This window comes from Monodelphis domestica, chromosome 5 (genome assembly GCF_027887165.1).
Source record: "Monodelphis domestica isolate mMonDom1 chromosome 5, mMonDom1.pri, whole genome shotgun sequence".
In the NCBI taxonomy this organism is placed as follows: Eukaryota; Metazoa; Chordata; class Mammalia; order Didelphimorphia; family Didelphidae; genus Monodelphis; species Monodelphis domestica.
The window spans coordinates 86,482,631-86,503,055 of record NC_077231.1 but is presented as its reverse complement, the minus strand read 5'-3'; the positions used below and the strand labels follow the sequence as shown (position 1 = coordinate 86,503,055).

The following is a 20,425-nucleotide window of genomic DNA, read 5'->3' as shown; positions in this document are numbered from 1 at the left end:
TGGAATGATTTCCAAAAAAGAATGAAGGGATGATAAAGAGGGAAGCACTGGACGAAGAGGGATGGAAGAGTTAGAATGGGGGAATTTTTCACATAAGGAACAAAGAAAATATTTCTACATTGGAGGGGACAATTATAAATTTTATGTGTCCTATATAATATTTAACACACATTAAGAATGTATATGTTTTATAAATTAACAAAATTATTTTTAAAAGAGTCATTCCCCAGTTGAGAAATGATCAAAGAAAAAGAATAGGCTATTATATGTATACACCCAAGCAAACAAAAGAAATAGCAAAATCCCCCATGAGATCTTCATCCAAAGGCTGCTATCACAGCAAATTTTAGGGCAGAAAGCAAAAGGACAGAGGAAATTGTCAAATCTTACAACCTAATGACAAACTTCCCCCATAAGTGATTGTCCTGTTCTCAGTCTATGAAGGTGACTCCATATCTCAAAATTGAAAACAAGTGCCCAAAGCAAGAATAAATGCCAGTATAAAAGAAAGAAAATATATTTTCTTACCTATAGCATATACAGGGGATTCACGGATCAGGAGGCCACTAGTCAGTGATGTCATGATTTTTCCTGGTTCTCCATGGTCTGGGATATGGGTGACAGGTCCTACACCAACCTCACTTCCTAGAACAACAGATGAGAACATATATCTCAACCACAGGAGTGGGTGTAGAAAGGACAATATGTTGTCCCCATATATTCTGAAGGAAATGCCAAAATATGTGCTCTCTTTACTTCATCCTTCACCCAGCAGAGAATCTCTCTAGTATTCCCATTGTTTCATTTTGTTTTCAAACTCTCCTCATCTACTGGCAGCTTTCCTTCAACCCCAAATGAAAAACAGCCTTCATTTTATCCATCTATCCCTGATAGCTATCATTTCCTATCTCTCTCTTCCCTTTGGGATTGAAATTTTTGAAAATGCTATCTATAAAAGGTACTTCTACTTCCCTTCTTCTTACTCTTTTTTTTTAACTACAGTCTGGTTTTCAACTTCATCATTCAAATGAAATTGCAAAAATCTCTTAATGGCCTTCTTCTTAATCCTCATTCTTCTTAAGCTCTCTGCACTCCTTGATACCCAAATTCTCTAATTTTCATAACAAAACTCTCCTGGTTGTCCTAGGACTTCTCTGATTATCCTGTTTTAGTCTCCTTTGCTGGATTCTTACTTAATTAAGTCCTTCCTGTAGGTGCCCTACAAGGTTTTGAACTGGGCTCTTCTTCTCTTCTTCTATGGGATTTCACTCAGTGCTCATAAACTCACATAAATTTATCTATCATCTCTTTTCTGATGAGTCTCAAATCTGAGTGCAACAGAGGAAGACACTGGTTTGAGAGAGTGTAGTTATTGAAAGAGCAGAGAATAAAAACATTATTAATGAAAACTATTGGGCAACGTTGGTGAATGAAGAATATAAGGGAGAGCAACAAGTCTCTCTGGAATGTTGGGAGATCCCCTCAATGTATCAGAAGATTACAAAGACCACAAGGTCTGACTCTTAATTTTGAACAAGAAAGAGATAGGGACAGCCTGCTTTCCCAGGCCCATGGGATAATTTTCCCTTTTGAACTATTTATATATATTTTGAGTAGCAAAAAGAGAATAGACAAATGAGTAAATGAAGTCTAAACTTTGGCCATATCTAATAGTGTATCTAATTCTAGGAATCCCTAACACCACTTTTAATCCTCTGCCCTACATTAATCCCTTTCAAAAAGATAAAAAAATCTTTCATTGTAGTGTCTCATTAAAGATAGTGGATATAAATATAGATACAAACAGACAATAAAGAAATCTAAAACTTACTCTTTGTGGATCTGATTCCTGGCAGCTTATGTTGATACCCTGTAGTTTGAGAAGGGAAAAGAAAAGAAGAAAGAAAAATTCAAAGGGAACAAGTTTTGGAGAGAAGGTGAGGGCAGGGAAGGACGAGGCAAGGGACAGCAAATGAAAGGAGGGAAGACAAGAAGAGAATAGCAGAGGAAAAAAAGAGAATGGGACAGAAGAGACATAAACACAAGATTTTGGGAAAGGTACAGAAAAGAAGGCCAAAAAAGAAAGAGAAAAGAGAGGGAGAAAAGATAGAAGAAATAAAGAAAGTTGAGAGACAGAGAGATAGAGAGAGACAGAGACAGAGAGAGAGAGAGAGAGAGAGAGAGAGAGAGAAGGTGAGAGAGAGTAAGAAGGAGAGAGAAGGAGAGAGGGAAGTAAAGATAGAGGGGGAAGAGAGGGAGGAAGAGAATTTGAGTAGGGTATCTCTATGTGGGCAAAAAAGTTAAAGGAGTAATGGAGAGGAGTTCTTTTGGGGCCCATAGGGGAAAAATGGTGCTTCAGCATTCAAGAAGGCATTCATGGCATACTTCTTTGTTGAAGGAGTCTAAAAACAATCCAGTCTCTTCTGATCTTGAGAAATGAGCTCCCCATGTCTTCATAGTTTGTCACCACTTTGAGGGCCAGTGCTCCCAGGAGTGAGAGAGAAACCATGAAAACAAAGGAGACCCGAAAGGAAAGAAGAATTTGGGGCAGGTGAGTTGTTTTCTGGAAAGGGAACCACCCAGAGAAAGAGAGGCACATATCCCAAAAGTCAAGCTAGTTACCATTCACAATGAGGCTATCATTGTCTATAACCAGGTGTTTTAGCTCTCTTCTACAGAGCTGTTCAGTCAGCTCCCAGGAAACCACCTTTTTGTCCAGGACAAGGTTGGAGGAGTCCTTCTTGAAAGTGCAGAGTATATCTACTCCAGTTGCTATGCTGTTCTTCAGAGACCTGGAAATTAATGTTTCAGACAAGTGGTTTCAAACAGCCCTTCCTAGGAGTCACATGAGCTATATTAAGGGTAGTTCCAATCTAATTTTAATGTGTTAGCTTATTAATTTATAAAGTAATACATATATATATGTATATGTATATATATAAATGTATATGTTTTTCTGAGCCAAAATGCAGGCTATAGGGACCTTGCTGATGTATACTTTAGTGGCTTCAGAAATTTCCTTTTGAGTTTGACCCCACTGGTTTAGTTTCTGAAATTTAGTTATTCAGAGACACTCTTGAGAGAAGTGGCTGACTTGGAATAAAGGTTTAGAGATGATTGTAGATTTAAAGTTGAAAAGGACATTTGAAGCCATCAAATATAGCCCTCTCAGTTTATAGAGGAAAGAAATGGAGGCCAAGGCAGATTATGTGACTTGCATAGCATCACACATCTGGTAAGTGAGAGAAAATTTGAACTCTGTTCTTTCTGATTCCACACTTAGCACCTTATCCACGACAATGAAATTGGCAGTGCTCTGTAACATCACTTATTTGTATGTTTACAAGTGTCTGTGGGGTCTGATTATTTTCAGTAGTTTCTTTAGAGTAGTGGAAAGAACAATGAATTTAAAATCAAAGATCAAGTGTTCAAACTCTGACTATTTTTGACCTGGGGAAAGTTATTGGGATCTCCTTGGGTCTTCATTTTTTCATCTGTAAATGAAGAGAATGGTCCAGGTTACCTCTACTGTCCCTTCCAGCTTGGAGCCTATATATGATTCTAGAGAAAGGTAATGTTGATATGTATTTATTAATCAATCATTTTCTAAGCACTCATTTGATGCCTCCTAGGTTATTCCTTTCATGTGGAGTTATAAAGTGAAAACAGTTGCAAACTTATCTTTGGAAAGAGTAATGGGGAATGAATATTTTTCTACCTGAGAAAGAGAATAAGGAGTCTAAAATATTTTAATGGCTTCTTGGTTGGAAGATTTTATCCATTACAGCTTGGGAAAGAAGGAATTTCTATTAAGAAGCAGAAGAAACAGCCTGGGCATCATCTGAGTGAAATGGAAATTGGTGGTCCCTAATATCTGAGCTGATGATGTCTTGAAGGATTCTCACCTCAGTGAAAGGCCACTGCATCCACAATACTGAGAGCCAAGCTTGCTGCTTCCAAACAATACCTTGAGCTGGAAACAAAAAGAGAGAAGGGGACTTCTGTATACCTGGCTAGAGCAAGCCTGAATACACAGGGCTAAGGAAGGTAGCATGGGACAGAGGAGGTAGAAGGGAATGGGAGTAGAATCTCACCAAGATTTGTAGGATATGCTCAGCAGCCTTGAATGTTCTGGAGTCCTTTTGATTCATCTTTGTTGTGTAAAACATGTTGGTAATAGTGAAGCTGAGTTTGAAGGTTTTGTAGCAAGAGCTCCATGATACTGTACAAAAGGAAAGGTATCCCATTGGCTGAGACTTGCAAATGTCATTCAAATGAGAGGAAATGCTTTGTAAACCTTCAAGTTCTATCTAAAAGCTAGTTATTGTGATAATCATTACAATGATCATCATCATTATTCCAGGTGGCACTGTTCAAGTCCTTCCTCAGAGGAAATCTCAGCAGAATGAACCCACTAATGAAATTCTGAGGATCCCTCCAGCCATACACAATTTTTTTAGCAGTGTTAAAAATTGTGGACTTGGAGTTAGAAGACTGAGGGAAGCTGACAAATCCTTACTGTCTGGCAAAGTCACAGTTTGGGAGATGGGAGCCTGGCAAGGCAGCTCCCTGAAAATGAGGTTCCCACTGATCCCTCTCAGTGACTTCTCTCTCTCTCCAACATCCCTTACTACAATGATCTCGTTAAGATGATTGTCTCCTCCCCAATACAGGAGAAGTACTATGAGAGCAAATATTTATAGGATTAACACACATATACATCCCATACCTTAATCCTCCCAGATTATTACCCTAAAAGTTTACATTCACAGAATTAAACATAAAGATCATTATCCCCCTTCTTTTTCATCTCCACAGTTACATTCACTTTTATTACAAGCCAGGGAAGCCAAGAACATCAATAACCTTCAAGACACACTCCACTGCAGATAGAAACCAGGCAACATTGCCAGGTGCTTTAAAGTAACACCAAAAAAAATTGAACATGTAAATTGAAGGAAACCCCAAATCTGGTCTGTCTCAAATTAACCTTCTAATCACGCACCTAGGTATAAAATGTTTTGTTATCCATATCCTAAGTAATTGTGATTGATTGTGAAAGCTGACCAAAAGTAACAATGACTATCCTAAGATCAGGGATAACTAACATCTAGATCACACTCTTGTTATGTCATTCATCTATAGCAACAATGTTTCATTGAGTATTTACTTAGGCTTGGTGTTTGCTGTTAAGTTGCATGGAAACATATATGTATAAAATTGACTGTGTGCCAAAGAAGTATGTGATCTCTAAACTATGTAATAAACAAGCCTCCATGCAATGGCAGACTGCTATGTGACTCCTAGGCATTTGGGACTGAGCACATAGCAGGTCTCAACTCTATTTCTCAACTGATTCATTACACAAAGGAGGAGTAACACCTCACATTGTGAGAGACCATGGAACATATCTTGAAAGAAGACCTGGGTTCAAATTGTGGCCCTGCCACGTCCTCTGTTTTTGCCTTAGTTTCCTCACAAGTAAAATGAGGAAGTTAATCCACTTTCAATCTAAAGTACTGATTACATAACAAAAATTGCTGAAAATACTGAAAATTCCTTTTGCAGAATCTAGGAATGGACCAATATTCTTGCATTACATAACAAAAGAAATTCCAAATGGGTTCATGATTTAGATGCAAAAGTTGATATAAAAGAAATGAGAGTAACGGGGAAATTTTTGACTCACATATTAATGGACAGGGCAGAGTTCATGATCACATGAGGGATATATAGGACAGAAAGGTAAAATGGATAATGTTGCTTACATGAAATTAAATTGTTTTCCCCTCAAAACAAAACCAATGTAGTAAAATTAGAAGGGAATCAGGTATTTGAGGGGAAAAATATTTGCTTCAAATTCTTCTGATAGGGGTCTCATTTCTAATTCAAATTTATAAGAATAAAAGCCACGTGCAGAGTCAAATTGATAGAGAATATAGAGATCTCTCACCTGATCTCTATCAAATTACCCTTTAAAATCCTGATAAAATGTCTTACAATGAATTCTGGAGCAGTATTATAACACAAAAAAGACATCTGATTTTCCAGCACAAAACAACTTAGAAAAGCTAGCAGGACAGATGGAATGGACTGTGGTAGAGGTAGAAGTGGAACACATTGCACCAGGGCAGGACCACCAAGCCAGCAGGTCTTGACCACAACTGAAGTAACAGGAAAGGCTTCTAGAGCATTAAGCCCCGGATAATAAATGAGTGGGGGTATCAGACAACTGCTTAGAAGGAGATTACATGGGGTCCCTTCACTCACTCTTCTTTTTTTTTTGAGGCTGACTGGTCTACCCACTGCATTTTTTTAAATATATTTTATTTGATCATTTCCCGGCATTATTCGTTAAAGACATAGATCATTTTCTTTTCCTCCCCCCCACCCCCCATAGCCGACACGTAAGTCCACTGGGCATTAGATGTTTTCTTGATTTGAACCCATTGCTTTGTTGATAGTATTTGCATTAGAGTGTTCATTTAGAGTCTATCTTCTGTCATGTCCCCTCAACCTCTGTATTCAGGCAGTTGCTTTTTCTCGGTGTTTCCACTCCCATAGTTTATCCTTTGCTTATGAATGGTGTTTTTTTCTCCTGGATCCCTGCAAGTTGTTCAGGGACATTACACCGCCACTAATGGAGAAGTCCATTACGTTCGATTATACCACAGTGTATTAGTCTCTGTGTACAATGTTCTCCTGGTTCTGCTCCTCTCGCTCTGCATCTCTTCCTGGAGGTTGTTCCAGTCTCCATGGAACTTCTCCACTTTATTATTCCTTTTGGCACAATAGTACTCCATCACCAACATATACCACAGTTTGTTCAGCCATTCCCCAATTGATGGGCATCCCCTCGTTTTCCAGTTTTGGGCCACCACAAAGAGCGCAGCTATGAATATTTTTGTACAAGTCTTTGTGTCCATTATCTCTTTGGGGTACAGACCCAGCAGTGCTATGGCTGGGTCAAAGGGTAGATATTCTTTTGTCGCCCTTTGGGCATAGTTCCAAATTGCCCTCCAGAATGGTTGGATCAATTCACAACTCCACCAGCAATGAATTAATGTCCCTACTTTGCCACATCCCCTCCAGCATTCATTACTTTCCTTTGCTGTCATGTTAGCCAATCTGCTAAGTGTGAGGTGATACCTCAGAGTTGTTTTGATTTGCATCTCTCTGATTATAAGAGATGTAGAGCACTTCTTCATGTGCTTGTTAATAGTTTTGATTTCTTTATCTGAGAACTGCCTATCCATTTCCCTTGCCCATTTATCAATTGGAGAATGGCTTGATTTTTTGTACAATTGATTTAGCTCATTATAAATATGAGTAATTAAACCTTTGTCAGAGGTTTCTATGAAGATTTTTTCCCAATTTTTTATTTCCCTTCTGATTTTAGTTATATTGGTTTTGTTTGTACAAAAGCTTTTTAGTTTGATGTAGTCAAAATTATTTATTTTACATTTTGTGATTCTTTCTATATCTTGCTTGGTTTTAAAGCCTTTCCCCTCCCAAAGGTCTGACATGTATACTATTCTGTGTTTACCCAATTTACTTATGGTTTCCTTCTTTATGTTTAAGTCACTCACCCATTTTGAATTTATCTTGGTGTAGGGTGTGAGGTGTTGATCTATTCCTAGTCTCTCCCACACTGTCTTCCAATTTTCCCAGCAGTTTTTATCGAATAGTGGATTTTTGTCCCAAAAGCTGGGATCTTTGGGTTTATCGTATACTGTCTTGCTGAGGTCGCTTTCCCCCAGTCTATTCCACTGATCTTCCTTTCTGTTTCTTAGCCAGTACCAAATTGTTTTGATGACTGCTGCTTTGTAATATAGTTTTAGGTCAGGGACTGCAAGGCCCCCATCATATGTGTTTTTTTTCATTATTTCCCTGGATATCCTTGATCTTTTGTTCTTCCAAATGAACTTTGTTATGTTTTTTTCTAAATCAGTGAAGAAGTATTTTGGTAGTTCAATGGGTATGGCACTAAATAGATAAATAAGTTTGGGTAGGATGGTCATTTTTATTATATTGGCTCGTCCTATCCATGAGCAGTTAATGTTTTTCCATTTGTTCAGGTCTAGTTTTAGTTGTGTGGCGAGTGTTTTGTAGTTGTGTTCATATAATTCCTGTGTTTGTCTTGGGAGATAGATTCCTTGGTATTTTATTTTGTCTAAGGTGATTTTGAATGGGATTTCTCTTTCTAGTTCTTGCTGCTGAGCTGTGTTGGAGATATATAGAAAAGCTGATGATTTATGTGGGTTTATTTTGTATCCTGCAACTTTGCTAAAGTTGTTGATTATTTCAATTAGCTTTTTGGTTGAATCTCTAGGATTCTTTAAGTAGACCATCATGTCATCCGCAAAGAGTGATAACTTGGTCTCCTCCTTGCCTATTTTGATGCCTTCAATTCCTTTATCTTCTCTAATTGCTACTGCTAGTGTTTCTAGTACAATGTCAAATAGTAGAGGTGATAATGGGCATCCTTGTTTCACTCCTGATCTTATTGGGAATGCATCTAGTTTATCCCCATTGCAGATGATATTAGCTGTTGGTTTTAGATATATACTGTTTATTATTTTTAGGAATGACTCTTCTATTCCTATGCTTTCTTGTGTTTTTAATAGGAATGGGTGTTGTATTTTATCAAAGGCTTTTTCTGCATCTATTGAGATAATCATGTGGTCTTTGCTATTTTGCTTGTTGATGTGGTCAATTATGTCGATGGTTTTCCTAATGTTGAACCAGCCCTGCATCCCTGGTATGAATCCTACTTGATCATGGTGAATGATCCTTCTGATCACTTGCTGGAGTCTTTTTGCTAGTATCCTATTTAAGATTTTGCATCTATATTCATTAGGGAGATTGGCCTATAGTTTTCTTTCTCTGTTTTTGACCTGCCTGGTTTTGGAATCAGTACCATGTTTGTGTCGTAAAAGGAGTTTGGTAGAACTCCCTCTTTGCTTATTATGTCAAATAGTTTGTATAGTATTGGGATTAACTGTTCTCTGAATGTCTGATAGAATTCACAGGTGAATCCATCAGGCCCTGGGGATTTTTTCTTAGGAAGTTCTTTGATGGCTTGATGGATTTCAATTTCTGATATGGGATTATTTAAGAATTCTATTTCCTCTTCTGTTAGTCTAGGCAGTTTGTATTTTTGTATATATTCATCCATTTCTCCTAAATTGGTGTATTTATTGCCATATAATTGGGCAAAGTAATTTCTAATGATTGCCTTAATTTCCTCCTCATTGGAGGTGCTGTCCCCCTTTTCATCTTTAATGCTGTGAATTTGCTTTTCTTCCTTCCTTTTTTTAATTAGATTGACCAGTACTTTGTCTATTTTGTTTGTTTTTTCAAAGTACCAGCTTCTTGTCTTATTTATTAAATCAATAGTTCTATCACCTTCGATTTTATTAATTTCTCTACCCACTGCATTTTTATTTATCATTTTTCTATTTTTGTTTTTGCAATAGTGTTTACAAGTCAAATAATCTGCTCATATCTAAGCTTCTATCACCTTCAAAAATGCTTCAAATGTCTCTATTTTACTGAATTGATTATTCTTTTATCATTGATGATTAGGCTAAGGCTTATAAGGTGTGTCCTTTTGAGTTGCATCTTGAGCTCCTTTGCTTTTTGGAATATATTATTCCATTTGCTCCTGAGATTTCTGGTGAATACAAAGTAGTCTTGTGTTGTTCTAATTTTCTTTTCTTTTTATTAGAAGGTTTTTCTCCTGGTCACTTGCAGCAGGTGTTTTTGCTAGGTTTAAGTACCTAAAATTGTTGAGTTTAACTACTATATATCTTGGAGTTTAAAACAAAATTTCCCCTTAGGATGTCAATTGGTGCATTTTTCCTGTGTTCAAAATTTCTGGGATGTTTTAGTAGATTATTTCTTGCAGTCAAGTATTTAGATGTTTGGTTACGTTTTGCTTGAAATGTTTTGAGAGGACTGTGGTTGTTCTAGACTCCACACATCCTGCTTTCAAGATGAGGGGATTTTGCTTTTATACAAAGAGACCATTTCTTTCAGACTATTCTTCACTTATATTTTATTTCTGGTCAGTTGTTCTTCCTCTCCTCCTCCTCCTCCTTCAACTTCTTCCTCCTCCTCCTCTCTTCTTCCTCTCCTTCTTCTTTCTCTTCCTCCTCTCTTCCTCCTTCTTCTGCTTTTTCTTCTCCTTCCTCTCCTTCTGCTTCTTTTTCTTCTCCTTTCTCTCCTCTTTCTTCTTCCTTTTCTTGCTTTTTTCTTCTTCTCCTTCCTTTTCCTCTCCTTTTTCTTCCTCCTCTCCTTTTTCTTCCTCCTCCTTCCTCTTCTTTCTTTTTTCTCCTTCCTCTTCCTCTCCTCCCTCTTTCTCTTCATCCTCTTCTCCTTCTTCCTCTTCTTCTGCTTCTCTTTCTTCTCCTTCCTCTTCCTCTCCTTCTTCTCCCTCTTCTTCTTCCCAGGCCATCCCGCTCCCATGCTCTAGTTCCATTCTTTTGTCCTCTGACTGGGCTAAGCAAGGATGTGTGGCCTTAGAGGGGTTGGGCTACTGCCCTAAGCAGAATCTCTGCCTCTTTGGCCTTTGGCTAGGCAGAGCTGAGGTCGGTCTGGGCAGGGGCAAGGGCAGGGGCGGAAGCTGCACCAGCAGGACTATTCTGGCGGGGTTGTGTGTATGTAGTGCCCACAGCTATTCCTTTCCCGCCAGCTCTTTCCTCGGGGGAGAGCCTATGCTCAAGCCCAGTAGTCTGCAGAGAGGGAGAGGGAGGCCAGACAGACCAGGAAACTTGCCCAAAGCCACACCTGCAGGATTCAAATCCAGATGGGGAGGCTCTTCAGCGGGATGGAGTCTCGGGGTCCCTCCAGGCCAAGCCAGGGTGACGGCCATGGCCCATCGGTGTCCCTCCGCTCTGCTCCCCTCAGAGAGAAGAGGCTCCAGCTGGTGAGCTGCCTAGCCCGCTTCCGAGCCTTCTTCACGGCGCCAGTGGTGATCTTCCACCTGAACATCCTGTCCTACTTCACCTTCCTCTGGCTCTTCGCCTACGTGCTCATGGTCGACTTCCAGCCCCTGCCATCCTGGCGGGAGCTCGTCATCTACTTCTGGCTCTTCTCCCTGGTGTGCGAGGAGACGCGGCAGGTAGGGCCCTGGAGAGCCCCTTCCCGCAGGGCCTTCAGGGGGGCGGTCCTGAGCAGGCCGATGAGGGCTTCCGGAGGCTCAGGAGGGAGCTGGAGGCTGCCGGCTGCCAGGCGCCTCCACGTCGGCCCTCTTGAGCAGCATTCGGCCGCAGCAATGGCCATAAGGGCCCCCCGAAGGGTTGGGAGCAGAAGGCGGAAGGAGGAAAAACTGGCCTCCCCGCCCCCCCGCCATGCCGCGGCCGAGGGGCGGGGCGAGGGCGGGGCCGGTGCTCCTTCTGGAAGCCCCTTCACTCACCTTAAGGCAATTCTTGTTGTTTTACTCATATTCAGATCCCAGTCTGTGGGAGAGATTCTCAGGGTGGAGAGGGCTAGCAGAGACCAGTGCTTGTAGCCACAGGAGAGAATCAGACTCTCCCTGGTCACAGTTCCAGGGGAGAAAAGGGTGCTTAAGGTTACTCACAAGGCAGATATAGATCAGAAGGGTATTGAAAACACCATTGCTTTCATGATTCCAAATTTGAAGGGCTGAAAGCAGGTTGATCCCCAGATTTAACTCTGAGGGCAGCTGTACAAAGAACCTTAAACTTGGAGCAGTACTCACATCACCACAGGTACAGATTCAATTTTAACTGTCATTTTTAAATGGAAAGGAAAGGGCTTGAAATGAGCAAAAAGATGAAAAAGAAATTCAACACAGAGAGCTATTTTGGTGACAGAGAAAACCAAAACACAAACTCAGTAGAAGACTACACAAAATCAATGCCGCTGCATGCAAACTTTGCAATAAAAATAAGAATTGCTCTCAAGCCTAAAAAAGAATTGATGAAAGAAGCTCAAAAAAGAGATTTAATGATCCAGTAGGAGAGGTAGAAGAAAATTCAGGAGAAGTGATGACAGTGATATAGGATATTCATGTAAAAAGTCAACACCTTATTAAAGAAGGCACAAACAATATTGAAGAAATGAACATCTTTCAAATCAGAATATACGAAATGGTAAAAGACATTTTATAAAAATTCAATGAAGAGATGAACTCTTTCAAAAAGTAGAATTGGCCATATGGAACAAGATACACAAAAATACACTGAAGAATTTCTTGAAAGGCAAAATTAACACGAGGAGAAAAAAAGAGGTATAAAAATTTGCCGAGGAAAACAACTTTAGATAGTACAATTTAGATAGTACAAAAGGGAATATGAACTACAAAACCTCACTCAAGAAAATCATCTCCTGTTGTCCATCAATGGGAAAATTGCTGAAAAATTGTGGTATCTGATGGTGATGGAATAGTATTGTGTTGAAAGGATTGTTGAACTGAAGGAATTCCATGTGAATCAGAAAGACACCTTCAGAAAGATGCAGAGAGAAATGATCAGAAGTAGAACATGGTACACAGAGACTGATTCCTTGTGCCATAATCAAATGTAATGAACTTCTCTACTAGTAGCAATGCGAGGTTCTAGGACAATCTATAGGGACTTATAAGAGAATGCTACCTACATCCAGAGAAAGAGGAGTGGTTGCAGAAATGCTTAAGAAAAACTTATGATTCATCATAGGGTCTGATTGGGAAAATGATTGGGGATTTTGACTTTTGGACATTATATTTTTTACATTGAAATGAAAAAAAATTCATTTAATTAATTAATTTAGAAGATTTTCCCATGGTTACATGGTTCGTGTTCTTTCCCTCCTCTCCTCCTCCCCCATAGCCACCACACAATTCCACTGCATTTTACTTGTGTCATTGATTTATCAAGGAAAGATAAGGAGTACAAAATGATTCTAAGTCACATGTATTAAGGAAATATATAGTGATGAATACCTGTTTCCGAATTTTGATTGCACTATGGTGATTGTTCGGAGTCTACATCCCCAGTCATATCCCCAACAACCCATGTAATCAAGCAGATGTTTTTCTTTTGTGTTTCTATTCCCACAGTTCTTCCTCTGAATGTGGATAGCTATCTTTCCCAAAAGTTCCTCAGAATTGTCTTGGATCATTGCATTACTGCTAATAGAGAAGTCCATTGCATTCAATTGAACCACAGTGTATCAGTTTCTCTGTATAATGTTCTCCTGGTTCTGCTCTTTGGAATCCTTCCAGTTCATAATTCTTTATAGCACAATACTATTCCATCAACAACAGATACCACAATTTGTTAAACCATTCCCCATTTGAAGGGAACACCTTTCATTTTTCACTTTTTTGCCACCACAATGAACACAGCTATAATTATTTTTGTACAAGTCTTTTTCCCTTTGATGTCTTTGGGGAATTATAAACCCAGCAGTTATATGGCTGGATCAAAGGGAAGACAAGTCTTTAAAAACCTTTTGGGCATAGTTCCAAATTGCCATCCAAAATGGTTGGATCAATTCACAACTCTACCAGTAATGTATTAATGTCCCAATTTTACCACATCCCCTCCAACATTTGTTATTTTCCTTTGCTTTCATGTTAGCTAATCTGCTAGGTGTGAAGTGGTAAATAAGAGTTGTTATGATTTGCATTTCTCTCATTATGAGAGATTTAGAGCATTTGTTCATGTGCTTATTGATAGTTGTGATTCCTTTATCTGAAAATTGTCTATTCATGTCCCATCCCTTGCCCATTTATCAATTGGGGAATGGCTTGATTTTTTGTACAATTGATTAAGGTCTTTATATATTGGATTAGTTAGACCTTTCTCAGTGGTTTCTTATAAAAAATGTTTCCCAATTTTTGCTTCCCATCTAATTTTGTTTGCATTGGTTTGTTTGAACAACCCCTTTTTAATTTAATGTAATCAAAGTTATTTATTTTACATTTTGTGATTTTTTGCTTGGTCTTAAATTATTTCCTTTCCTAAAGACTGGCAAGTATACTATTATGTGTTCACCAAATTTATTTATAGTTTCCTTCTTTATATTCAAGTCATTCACCCATTCTTTGTTTCTCTTGTTGTGGGGTGTGAGATACTGATCTAAACCTAATGTCTCCCATACTATTTTCCCATTTTCCCAGCAGATTTTGTCAAATAGTGCATTTTTGTTCCAAAAGCTGGGACCTTTGAGTTTATCATAGACTGTCTTCCTGAGGTCACTTACCCCAAGCCTATTCTACTGATCCTCTCCTTCTGTCTGTTAGCCAGTACCATATTGTTTTGATGACCATTGCTTTATAGTATAAGTTTAAGATCTGGTACTGCTAGGCAACCTTCCTTCACATTTTTTTTTTCATTATTAACCTTGATATTCTTGATCTTTTGTGCTTCCAAATTAACTTTGTCATAGTTTTTTTTTTCTAATGCAGAAAAAAGTTTTCTTGGTAGGTTGATAGGCATGGCACTAAATAAGTAAATTAATGTGGGTAAGATGATCATTTTTATTAAGTTAGCTAATCCTATGATCAAATAATATTTTTCCAATTGTTTAGATTTAGTTTTAGTTTGGTGGAAAGTATTCTGTAGTTGTGTTTGTATAATTCCTCTCTTTGTCTTTGCAAATAGATTCCTAATTATTTCATATTGTCTAGGGTGATTTTAAATGGAATTTCTCTTTCTAACATCTGCTGCCTGGGTGTGTTAGAAATATATAGAAATGCTGATGATTTATGTGGGTTCCTTTTGTATGCTGCAACTTTGCTAATGTTGTTGATTTTTTCATCAGCTTTTTAGTGGATTCCCTAGGATTCTTTAAGTAGACCATCATATCATCTGCAAAGAGTGATAGCTTGTTCTCCCCACTGCCTATTTTAATAAATTTCTTTTTCTTCTTTAATTTCTATAGCTAGTGTTTCTAGTACAATATTAAATTATAGAGGTTATAAAGGGCACATCCTTGTTTCACTCTTTTTATTATTGGGAATGATTCTAATTTATCCTCATTGCAGATGATGCTTACTGATGGTTCTGGATATATTTATACTGTTCATTAGTTTTAGGAAAAGTCCTTCTAGTCCTATACGTTCTAGTGTTTTCAATAGGAATAACTGTTGTATTTTGTCAAAAGCTTTTTCTGCATCTATTGAGATAATCATGTTACTTCGTTGGTTTGCTTGTTGATATGGTCTATTATATGAATGGTTTCGCTAATACTGAAACATCCTTGCATTCCTGGTATAAATCCCACCTGATCATAATGAATAACCCTCATGATGACTTGCTGGATTCTTTTTTCTAATATTCTATTTAAAATTTTTCATTAGGGAGACTGGTCTGTACATTTCTTTCTCTGTTTTTCATCTATGTGGCTTTGGAATCAGTAGCATGTTTGTGTCATAAAAGGAATTTGGTAGAACTCTTTTTCTTTTCTCATTATTTTAAATATTTTCAATAGTATTGGGATTAGTTGTTCTTTGAATGATTGATAGAATTCATTTGTCAATCCATCTGGTCCTGTGGATTTTTTCTCAGGGAGTTCTTTGATTGCTTATTCAATTTCTTTTTCTGATATGGGATTATTTAAGTATTCTATGCTTTCTTTTGTTAATCTAGGCAATTGATATTTTTGTAAATATTCATCTATATCACCTAGATTTCCATATTTATATTGCCAGATAATTGAGCAAAATAGTTTTTAATGATTACCTTAATTGCCTCATCATTAGAGGTGATATATCTCCCTGCTCTATCTCTCTACCCATGGTTCACAAACTTCAGTCTTCTGGAGTTCTAAATGTTTAGCTGCTTTCTGGGGTAAGAAGTCCCTGGTGGTCTTAATTAGTTCCCAAGGAGCTAGAGTTGATTCAGATTATGATTCTCTGGCTCCGACTGTCATTTCAATGCTGAGTTCTACTGTGGTATTCCTTTTTTCATCTGAACTTGGTTTTTTGTCCTTTTGAGGTATTCTATATTGGTTGGTGGTTTGGAGAGTAAAAGTCCTGCTTAGACACAGCAGCCATCTTAACCCAAAAGTCCTGATTTTGACTTTTAAAAATCACTTTATTAGTAATTGGGAAATAGGTTTTGAACAATAATAATTGTATAATACAGTGTAATTGTTTTTCAGCTCTGGGAGGCCGGAGGTAGAAAGAACAGGAATCATGCAAGAGTGGAAAAATATTCTTAATTAATTAATTAAAAAATAAAAATGGAAAAAAATCAGACATTAAAAATGACAATTCTGAAAATGGAAGATAATGACTCCATGAGATATCAAGAAATAATCAAAGAAAATCAAAAGATGAAAAAAAAAGCATATGTGTGTGTATTAAAAATCTATTTACCCTGCATTACAGAAGGAAGTGAAGGGAGTAAGAGAAGGGGTTAAGAGAACTGATAGAAAAAGAGCGCAAATTGGGGGAAATGGAGGCCAGAACATAACCAGGAGTAAATAAGATGGAGACTGTCATATTCACTAATCATAATGAAGCAAAAAAATTTACACATCTCTCTAATAAGAGACTTATTTCTCAAATACGTAGAGAAATGAGTAGAATATACAAGAATACAAATCTTTCCCAAAATGAAAAATGGTCAAAGGAGATGAAGAGGGAATTCTCAAAGTAATTAATGTTCTCTTCAGATGTGCAAAATATGTTCTAAACCACTATAATATAGAGTATTGCAAACTAAAACAACTCTAAGTTGTCACTGTACCACTCATCACAGATTGGCTATTATGGAAGAAAAGAAAAATGACAAAACTTGGAGAGGATATGGAAAAGTTGAGACACTAATGCCCTGTAGTGGAATTTGTTAACTTATTCATCCAATCTGAATGCTGGAGGGGATGTGGCAAAGTTGGGACATTAATGCATTGCTGGTGGAGTTGTAAATTGATCCAACCATTCTGGAAGGCAATTTGGAACTATGACCAAGGGGCTTTAAAAGACTCTCTGCCCTTTGATCACTGCTGGGGTGTGTACACCAAAGAGATAAAAAGGAAAAATACTTGTACAAGAATATTCATAGCTGGGGCTCTTTATTGTGGCAAAAAAATTGGAAAACGAAGGAATGCCCTTCATTTGGAGGAATGACTGAAGGAATTGTGGTATCTCTTGGTGATGGAATACTATTGTGCTCAAAGGAATAATGAACTGGAGGAATTCCATGGGGACTGGAATGACCTCCAGGAATTGATGCAGAGTGAAAAGAGCAGAACCAGGAGAACATTGTACACAGAGACCCATACACTGTGCTACAATCGAATCTAATGCACTTCTCCATTAGTGGCAAAGTAGTGATCCTGAACAACTCAGAGGGATCTATGAGAAAGAATACTATCCACATTCAGAGTAAAAAACTGTGGGAAAAGAATCACAGAAGAAAAACAATTGCTTGATTACATCGGTCGAGGCGATATGATTGGGGATGAAGATTCTAAATGAACATCCTAATGCAAACACCAACAACATGGAAATGGGGTTTTATCAAGGACTCATGTAATGCTCAGTGGAATTGCATGTCAGCTACTGGAAGGTTGGGGGGAGGGAAAGCAGGGAAAGAATATTATTTTTGTAACCAAGGAATGATGTTCAAAATTGATTAAATAAATAATTTACAATGAAAAAAATATTTCCTATGATGGAAAAAAAGGAAAATGACAAAACTTGGAGGGCAAATGGAAAAGTTGAGACACTAATGCCCTTTTATGGAATATGTGAACTTATTTATCCATTCTTGAGAGCAATTTGGACTTATGCCCAAAGGCAAAGGCCTATAACAGTACATACTCTTTGAGCCAGTAATACCATTATTATGTTTCTTTACCAAAGAGATGAAAAGGGGGGGAGGGGCAAGACGTTATATGTGCAAAAAATATTTTAAGCAGCTCTTTTGGGGGGATATGAGGGGGATATGAGGGGTATATAATTGGCAAATGAAAGGATATCCATCAATTGGGGAATGACAAAGTTATAATATATGATTGTTATGGAATACTATTGTGATATAAGAAAAAAGAAGGAGGAACTCAGAAAAACCTGGAAAGATTTACAGGAATTAAAGCATAGGGTAATAAACAGAACCAGGAGGACATTGAAGACAGTGACAGTAAAGCAGTAAAATGAACAACTGTGAATAACAGTTATTTCTCAGCAATATAATGATCCAAAACTTTCCCTCAGGACTCATGATTTTTTTAAATGCCATCTGCTTCCAGGGAAAAAGAACTGATGAATTCTAAATCCAGAAGAAAACAGGAGCATTTTCAGCTTATAATTTTTTTAATTTCAGTTTCATTTCATAAAAGGTTTAATATGGGAAATTTTTATATATTTACATATGTAAAATCTACATATTATTTACTTACTATTTCAAAATGGGTGAGTGGGTGGGGGAATTTGTGTCTCAATGATCCTTAAAAAATTTAGAAACTGTTGTTACATATAATAGAAAAACTTAATTTTGAAAAAATCAAATTGATTCTCCAATACTAGTCAAAGATTATGAATAGGGAGTCTCAATGAAGAAACTGTACCTATGTGAAGAAATTGTCCAAATAACTGATAATTATAGAATGAAAATTAAAATAATTTTGATGTTTCACATAAGCCGATAAGATTAGAAATGCTGGAAAAAAGGAAAAGGACCAATATGGGTAATAGAGAAAATGGTCTACTAATATACTATTGGTAGAGTAGTTCTGCACATTGGACTCAAATTTTAAGAAAGTAAACTAGAAATATGCCATGAAACTATGCGTATACCCTTTGACTGAAAAATTATCATTACTAGATTTATATCCCAAAGAGTTCAAAGAAAAAGAACCAGATATCCTAAGGAATATATTCCAAACATTTTTAATGTGGCAAAGATTGGAATGAATGGATACTAAAGAATAGAAGTTGAGGAGATATTCTCATCAGTTGGGGAATGACTGAACAAGTTCTGATGTTCATGAGTGTGATGAAATATTATTTTGCTATAAGAAATTATGGAAGAGGAGCAAAGAACTCCATGGATTGAGAGACACCTCTAGAGTTATGAGGTCCTGGGTTCAAGTGTGGCCTGAAATTCTTCTGGGCTGTGTGACTCTGGGTAAGTCACTTGACCCCAGTTGCCTAGCTTGTAACATTCTTTCTGCCTTGGAATGGATACTTACTACCAGTTTTCAGACAGAAAATCATGGCTTTCTTAAAAATAAATTTTGAGGTATTTTCAGAAAAACCTGAGGAGACTTGTGAGTAGCACCAGAAAAACAATGTATACAATAACAACATCATAAAAATGAATAACTTTAAAAGATTTAAGTATTCTGATTACTACCATGACTAATCAGAATACCAGAGAATCATTGATGAAGCATACTTTTGAACAGATTGGTGTTGGATTCAGGGGGCAGAATAGGATATATGCTTTTGAAATGGCTAATGAAATAATTTGTTTTATTAGATTATAAGTATTTCTTACAGTAATAGTTTAAGGGGAGGTAGAAAAGATAGCTTTTTTTCCATTGGAAATTTTTTATTTAATTTTATCATGAGTAGATTGAACTAGATAGCCTGGAAGTTCACTTATAGATGTAAGTCTGTCATCTTATGAGTCTAGGACCAGTAGCTAGCTTTCAACTTCATAAACAAATGCAGCAAAATTTACCAGCATTCATCAAAAATTCAAATGAATGCTACCTGCAGTGAGAGGAACTGAGGATGAAGTCAGAGAGAATGCTAAAGTGATGGTTTTTCTCTGAGGCACTGAGGAAGAAAGATCATGAATGAAAACTATGGACTATCGATAAGCATGTATGATCATAGGGAGGGGCTATAAAATACAAGCGAAACTATTTCTGTTTCACATGGTCACAGGGTGACATGTGGGGATTGAAATATGAGAAAGGAACCAGGATTTTCTGTGTCTTTCTCTCTCTTTGGCCCTCCTATCCCAGCTTCTCTTTCCTAAGATGCTATTGGAACAAGGTCAGGATGCACAAACTGTATCCTCTGTTCAGTGCCAGGATAAGAATACTCACTGTTTGTGAAGCAAGGGAAGCTCATTTGATGTTTATAACCTGTAGGGAGAGAAAACATTATATTATGGAAACTTCCTGTAGTCTTGGCTACAAATGTCTAAGTGAAATATTACTGCATCCTGTCCTACATACTTGTGGGATAGAAATTACTTTAAACTGGACCTATACAAGGCCTATTTTGAATTTTTCTTATGTTTTTGATTATTTTTCTATTCTTTTGATAATTGACACATACAACCCCATAACTGAACATTGCATTCTGAGCTAAACTTGATATATTTTTTAATACTTACTTCAGGGGGGATTGTATTTTAATTTAAAATCTAAGAATTTTTTTTTAATTTTTTAATTTTTTTTGTTTGTTTGAGATTGTATTTTTATAAAAATCCAAGAATTTTGTTTAAGA

General features: G+C 37.3%; 1 protein-coding gene across 1 annotated transcript in view; it reads right to left on the bottom strand.

The window, feature by feature from the left end:
* Positions 1 to 20,083, bottom strand: part of LOC103103873 (mucin-16-like) — a 42,305-nt gene extending 22,222 nt beyond the window's left edge. The window contains exons 1-6 of the mRNA XM_016427333.2: positions 20,020 to 20,083; positions 4,095 to 4,222; positions 3,906 to 3,973; positions 2,623 to 2,792; positions 1,832 to 1,870; positions 529 to 645 (exon numbers count right to left, since the gene is read on the bottom strand). Coding sequence (XP_016282819.2) covers positions 529 to 645; positions 1,832 to 1,870; positions 2,623 to 2,792; positions 3,906 to 3,973; positions 4,095 to 4,222; positions 20,020 to 20,077 — 580 coding nt within the window. The 5' untranslated portion in view covers positions 20,078 to 20,083. The remainder of the gene's footprint in view (positions 1 to 528; positions 646 to 1,831; positions 1,871 to 2,622; positions 2,793 to 3,905; positions 3,974 to 4,094; positions 4,223 to 20,019) is intronic.
* Positions 20,084 to 20,425: the final 342 nt, after the last annotated feature.